At 28.1% G+C, this 7568-nt stretch overlaps 1 protein-coding gene across 1 annotated transcript; it reads right to left on the minus strand.

Moving 5' to 3' along the window:
- Positions 1 to 3980: 3980 nt before the first annotated feature.
- LOC101251293 (protein NUCLEAR FUSION DEFECTIVE 4-like) lies at positions 3981 to 6882 on the minus strand. Its single transcript, XM_010323603.4, has 3 exons — positions 6726 to 6882; positions 6120 to 6241; positions 3981 to 5791 (listed from the first exon to the last, which is right to left on the minus strand). Exon 3 carries the CDS (start codon positions 5779 to 5781, stop codon positions 4030 to 4032), a length of 1752 nt encoding a protein of 583 aa, XP_010321905.1. The 5' UTR covers positions 5782 to 5791; positions 6120 to 6241; positions 6726 to 6882; the 3' UTR covers positions 3981 to 4029.
- Positions 6883 to 7568: the final 686 nt, after the last annotated feature.

The following is a 7568-nucleotide window of genomic DNA, read 5'->3' on the forward strand; positions in this document are numbered from 1 at the left end:
TTCAAATACATTATGACGAAGTACTATAGTTATTGATATTGATGTTCAACTAGAACCGATTATTCATTTTTTAAAATAAAATGAAAAGTTTAATTTTGAATAAATTAATTATTGTACCGAATAATTTTAAAATTTACAAAAATAAATAAATAAAATGACAAAATCGTACTGAAAATATATTTAAAGATATCATAAAAAATTACACTATTTAATTATAATATAATATACATTTGAATAAATTGTGGGTGGTAAATTTCATGCATTTTTGTATGATTATAAATAATCATATAATTCATTATTTCTACAAAAGTTAAATTTAAAAGAAGTGAATGAAGTATAAAATAAAACAAAAATAAACGACAAAAGAGAGTTTGTCTGATGGTAGACACTCTTCACTTCCAACCTTAAAGTTGTCAGTTCGATTCTCCAAGATAGCATAATGTGCGAGCTCCTGGGCATGGTTGAAAAAAATTGAGATAGGAGAGATACATTATATATATATATATATATATATATATATATATATATATATATATATATATATATATATAATCATCATATACACATTTAAGAACAAAATAATTTTTTGTATATAAAATATAGTCATTAGTGATGAAATTAGATTTTGTTTAACTAAGAAATACATATAACATTAGAGACAATTGATTTCGTCACCGTTTGAAGTAAAATAATTAGTGACGATATAATTTTATCGGTAGTAATAACCTTTTTAGTGGATACATTATATATGCATGCATGCATACATACATACATACATACATACATACATACATACATACATACATATATATATATATATATATATATATATATTATCATCATATAATCATTTAGGAACAAAATAATTTTTTGTATATAAAATATAGTCATTAGTAATGAAATTAGATTTTGTTTAACTAAGAAATACATATAACTTTAGAGACAATTGATTTCGTCACTGATTGAAGTAAAATAATTAGTGACGATATAATTTTATCGGTAGTAATAACCTTTTTAGTGAATAAGCATACTATTAACTACAAAAAATATATTTTTTACAATAAAGAAATTTGTCACAAATATTTAAGCATTTGGAGACGATTTTTCTTTTTGTAGTTAATATAATACTTTTAGTGACGTAGCACTAAATCGTCTTTGGATACTTTTAGAGACACACATTTAGTGACGACTAAGTGACAAATTATTTTCGTCATACAAGATTTTTAGTGACGAAATATGATTTATTAATGACAAAATTATTTGTCCCTAATAATCAAATTTATTGTAATGCTGTGTTATACGTGTATTATTTCTATCAAATACTTCAAACTTTCTAAAATGACATGAATATTAGTACAACATATATTTGTAAGTGCTTCCAATTTGGAAGTGAAAAATACAATTTCCATGAAAATATATATTGCAAAAATATAAAATATTTGCAAAAGACTCTATAATGTTAGTCTTGAACAATATACATCAAGTAGAATATTGAATAATCTTTCTGATTTATATTACTAAATAAAAAATCTAAACAAAATGAAGCTCAATTACTCCATTCTATAATATTACAACCAAAATGTCCAAAAATAAAATTGTCATCACACCAAACCATTTGAGTTTTGACACTGTACAAAACTACCATCAATATAGATTGCTCATATTTAAGAAAATTATTAAGCTTAGTGTCACACAAATATAAATGGAAATCTCATTTTATTTGAAAATGATGTTAATCTCATTCATACAAATCGCAGAAAAATTAAAAATAAAACAAAACGGGTGAAAATGAACAATATATGTATGTATTCGCAACAATATATTAGACAGACGATAAAGTAACATAACAAAAATCTTTCGTTCAAAATAACAATATTTAGTAATATTTATTTAAATTAACATGAATTTAGACAATTACAATATGGATATCTAAGCATATTGTATAAATTATTCAAATATTATCAAACTCATCATACATTAATAGAAGTTTTCTCTATTAAATAGCACTTCAAGAACAATAACACAATGAGAAATAACAATAAATTTCCACAACAATGCAAAATGATACAAGAATTACATAAAAATGTGAATTGCATATCAAATTTAATTTGGACAACCATACCTTGACTCCAAAATGGAAAAGAAATTAAACTTAAAGTTATGAGCTAATAAACAAAAGATATCAAGGAATAGGTCATCTCTTCTAAACTTCTAAGTTTAACTATTCTTTTGTAACAAAACTTCTCTTTTCATGATTTCATCTCTTATATTTGTAACTTCAACTATTGTATTATAAGAAATTTAACTTCAGAATAATGTCATTTATTCTTCTACTCAATTAGCTTCTTGATGATATGTTATATTATTATTTAGGAAGAAGACTAGAGAATTGTAGATGATAAAAAGAAAATAATATGATGATCTAGGGACAAACAAATTGTGGCTATAATTTACTAGCATTTATATTGATGTTTAACTGTTTCACCTATCAAAATTCAATAATGAGACATATTGAATCATGACACATAATTTTATTTATAATTTTAACATTCAAGAAGTTTCAATAATGAGACACATTACATCATGACACATAAAACTTATTTTTGATTTCAAAGTTGAAAGAGTCATTGAATTGGAAGAGTTTCATATACTGTTTTGTCTTTTATTTTAATTAAATTAATCAATTTAATCAATTATAATTATAATGCCATAAATAAAAATTAAAGTACAATTGTTGGGCTTCATATATATCATTATATAATTAAAATATTAGTACGTAACAAATTAAGTAACCATATGCTATATGATATATAGATTATTTTAAATAAGTTGATGGAGAAAAAAAAACTGTAACTAATTTATTTTCTTAAAGGATAAAAATGTGTAACAATTTTCTATGAATTTTTTTTTTTTGAATTTTTGACGTAACATCTTTTCACTTTTAGAATTCAGTATATATATATATATATATATATATATATATATATATATATATATATATAGGATCATCTTATTTTGATAAAAGTAAAATTCATAATTCAAAATTATGGTCTAGGAGTAGTGCATGAATAAATTTATATATATCCTAAATAAACTAGTCCGAAATAGCATACTGTACGTGGATAGAGATAGTTTTTGTCTTCTTTTTCTTCCCTTGAATGACGATTTTGTTTGCTAATTTCATGGATAAGAAGAATCATAGCCCCATCTATGAGGTCATAGTTGGAGTATGAGTAATTAAAACTTCCAAAATTTCAGCTCCTTGATAGATTAATGTTTATCCGATTGTAAACTAGGTTAATTGTATCCTCTTTCACGTGATTTGGTTTTTTTTTTTTTTTGTCAATCCTAATAAAAAATGATACATTTTTATATTAAGTAACAATTAACTATAAAATGTTTATTTTATTTTTAGTGATTATTCACAGCTACACAAATTTTTATAATTTATTTTAGACTGCAAATTTTAAAAATCTTTCTTTATTTCTTAAATATTATGTCGAGTCAAACTATTCACATGAAATTAGACGAAGGGAGAACTATTTTTGGCGGGTTGTTCCACTTGCTAGAAGTTCCTCTATGCCTACACACCAGTTATGCCTTTTCGTATCATAATATACCCACCCCTGTTATATATCAAAAGTTATGCCTAAAAAACTTATGACGGTTTAAGTATATGTTCAATTCAGAATACATAAGTTATGCTGCAAAAGGTATAGTTGGTACACGATATATATGTCGATTGTGAAGCAAGACAAATGTTTAGTTTATTCTTGTAGGTCGACAGAAGTAAGGCAAAAAAATTCAAACTTATGCGGAGAGAATAGATACATACACAATTTATGTTAGATACATTGACCCACAAATACTCATTAAAATTTGTAATAGAAGCATCATATTTGAGTCTAAAAGATTAAACACCAAGGGTAAACAGTTGATGATAACATACTATAAGTATTAAAAATATTTTCAAACCAGAATCACATTATAATGAGATGAGTTGTATTAATTAATAATCAAAATCCCTCATCATATTGTCTTATTAGTAGTGTTTGAAGAAGCCATTTCTGTATCAGGTGTATTTGGTTGTTCTTTAAACTTCTTGTATATGTCTCCTTTGTAAAACTGTCTAGTTCTTGCAACCAATATTAGTGAGGCCATAGCTCCAAAAAATGTGACACAAGCCAGGATAATGAAAGGTAGTTGATAACATTGATTACCAATACAAGTTAGCTCCTTCACAGATGCTCTAGTCAAACCTCTTTTTTCAAGATCCTTCAATGCCTCTCTATCATAAAGTGGTCCAGTAACTTTAACATTCAGAATGTATGACCCAAGAGGGCTAGCCAATTGTCCACAATTGAACAATGTTGAATAGTACTTTAACCCGAAAAGCTCAGAAATTATTGTGAAAAGTAATGGCAATTGAGCACCAAATGAGAAACCGATAATTATAGATGCCACATATAGTGAACCCGGGAATGGAAAAGCGATTAGAAGTAGGCCAATGCATGACAGAAAAAGGACTAATGTCATCATCAGGGTCCGAGGAAATTTGTATCTTACTAGCAGGCTTTCAGAAACGAATCCTGAGAAAATTCTCCCGAAAAAATTCCATATGCTGAGAAGTGACAAGAAGGACTTCACTGTAGTTTTTGGATATCCTAAAGAACCACCTATCTGACCCATGTTATCAACTGCAGTTAGGCTTGATCCAAGTCCACATAATGTAGCCACGAAAAGAATCAACATATCAGTACTTAGAAGTGCTTGTAAGATGGAATAATCTTCACCTCTTGCTGGTTTTTCAAAGAATATTTTTGAAAACCATGAAGATGTGGATATCTTAGAGTTGTTGACTTGATTTTTTTGTGGCTGTTGGATTTCGGTTGGTTCCACAATTGTGTTTGCAACTCCTCCATTATGATTAAGTGATGACGTCTGTTTCATTTGACGCCAGATAGCTAACTCCTCTCTAATGAAAACTAAAAGAGGGGAGAAAAGTAAAGCACAGGAGACAGTGGCGGCTACAACATATGCTGCATGAGAAAACGCTATTGCTTTCTCGAGAAGTGTCATGACCATAAGAAACAATGCGAGGACAATTGATATTAACAAGCAGTGGAAAAAAACAGTTTGCTGATTTGGTTGCCTAACGACTTTCATTTCTCGAATGGTATAAACAAAAACGACTGATAATGCAGCAGGCATCCAGGCTATAAGGAGGATAAGAGACTGAGCATCATTTCCATAGACAGCCAAATATAGTTGTGTCAATATAGCTCCACTTAGCCCTGTAAATCCTTTTAAAAGACCTATCATGTTACCTCTACTCTCCGGGAAGTTCCTAACAGAGGTTACAAGAGCTCCTGTATTTGCAAAATTCTGAGAATTTGCTCCAAGGCATATGTATATGCACATTTGCCAAACTTTTGGCTTTGAAATCTTGCCAATAACAGATAGCCATATCATAAAGTAGCCTGTAAAGTTCATAGCTGCACCAACTAGTAGAACGAACCATGTTGGACTTACCTCGGCTAATAGACCAGAGAGAACTCCAACATTAGCTCCTAAATCCTTGAAGAAACCCAACAGAACAAGTGTTGTCTGATCATATCCAAGAGTGTTTTTTATTTCCTGGGAGTATATCCCGAAAAGGTAAGTAGCCCCTGCTCCGGACATAATAAGGAATGAGGCAAAAAGTGAGAACCATCGTCCTCGAAGCACATGTAACACAAATTGTAGACCTCCACCACCACCACCCCCTTGTGTCTCAACCATATTTACTTGTCTGAAAATTGAACAAACAGTGTCACAATCCTAGCTGACTTTTTGTGATCATAGAATATAATGTTTCTTTCCTTATATGGATTAAAAGGTAATAAGGATTAAAAGGTAGGTACATATACACTCCCTCTATTTCAATTTGTCTTGGCACCCAAGTCTAGAGATAACTATTGAACTTTGTGGTCTTATATTCAAGATATGTACTGAAATACTCTTTAATCTTGTGAGTCATTTTTTTTAAAAAAAAAGGGACTAACAAGGAAAGTAGTTACTTTATGCAACATACAATGGTATGTTCCTCAAACTAAATATGATTAAAAACAATCACTCACCAAATTTGTAACTTAATAGTTTTCTTGTGTGCTTGGCATCAGCTTCCTGTATTAATTGGACTTCACAGCTCCTTGCTTACCAGAAAGTTGATCAAATATCTCACTCTTTACCTTGTTTTTTCCTGGAAAACATAAATTTTCAGTATGTCCAAACAATTTTCAGAATAAAATTCTGGGAAAAAGTGAAAATTATCTATGTCCAAACTAGCAAAATTTTGATGGATAGAGTTACCGACGGACTACCTTTACCAAATTGAAACAACAGTTATTTCCTAAAATAATCTAAGCCAATTAAGCCTTTTCTAGGTTAATAAAAATAATTATTTCCCAAAAAGCCATTTAAGCCCTCTCATTTATGCATCAATCACAATCATTCTATCCATAATATCCTAACATTGGATGTTTCACTCATACAATGCACTTACGCGAATATATGAAGTTTTGATCTAGAGATTTATTCTCATAATAATATAAATAAATACATTGTAAGATCAGACAAGATTTTAATTAAGTTGTAAGCTTATTCCACGATAATCCCCAATTGTAAAAAGCTGATTTAACGATTTTAATTTCATGAATCAAAGAAATTTTAATGGATGTACGTACCATGCATTTTTTGATAAAATTATGGAAGATAATCAGCTTTTCCAAAAATGGAAATCGTCAAATAATTGAGTAAAAGACAGCATAGAGATATTTGTAGCCATGCACGTTTAATGAAAGCTTGATTATGAAAGATACAAGGGATCAGAGAAGAAAATAATTATACATTTGTTATTTAATTAAATATCAAAAATCTAACATTTTGTATGCCTAAAATATCGATAGGGAAGTATGAACTGTAAATTGAACGTAAATATCGACTTACCGTTGTTTACTTATTTCTTTTTCAAAATCACTTATTTTGAAAAATAAAAAATAAGGTATTTGACTAAGTAGTAAAGCTGCTTGCAAATTGAAGATGAAGGAGTTTTTCAATTGTCTGGAAGAAACTAAATATTTCTATTTCTATTTCATTAAAAAAAAAAGTAGAAACAAAAACTTATTTACTATCAGATATACATATTTACCAAAAATAATATTTGTTGTGAATTTTGTCTATGTAGTAATTTTATTTGTGGAATAGATTTTAAATTTATCTTTCTTCAGATTTTTTATTATATTTAAATTAGGTAATTTACTTGCGCTTCGCGCTGTCATTTGCATTGAACTTGCAAATAATTTCTTATTAATATCCATACTTCTAAAATAATGGAAAAATAGATTTTTAAAGGAATATTAGTAATATTCCAACATGAATTTAATTATTTTTTATTATCGAATAACCCAAGAACATGTAATGAATGAATTGTTCACGAAATAATAAATTATTGATTCTTTGATCAACATTAAAAGGAAAATAAAGAAGAAAAAGAATATCTATACAAAGGCATTTCATAATAAAAAGAA

This window comes from Solanum lycopersicum, chromosome 6 (genome assembly GCF_036512215.1).
Source record: "Solanum lycopersicum chromosome 6, SLM_r2.1".
In the NCBI taxonomy this organism is placed as follows: Eukaryota; Viridiplantae; Streptophyta; class Magnoliopsida; order Solanales; family Solanaceae; genus Solanum; species Solanum lycopersicum.

Bases quoted from the DNA above. Each gene is read 5' to 3' on its own strand.
- LOC101251293 (XM_010323603.4), bottom strand. From the start codon at position 5,781: ATGGTTGAGACACAAGGGGGTGGTGGTGGTGGAGGTCTACAATTTGTG.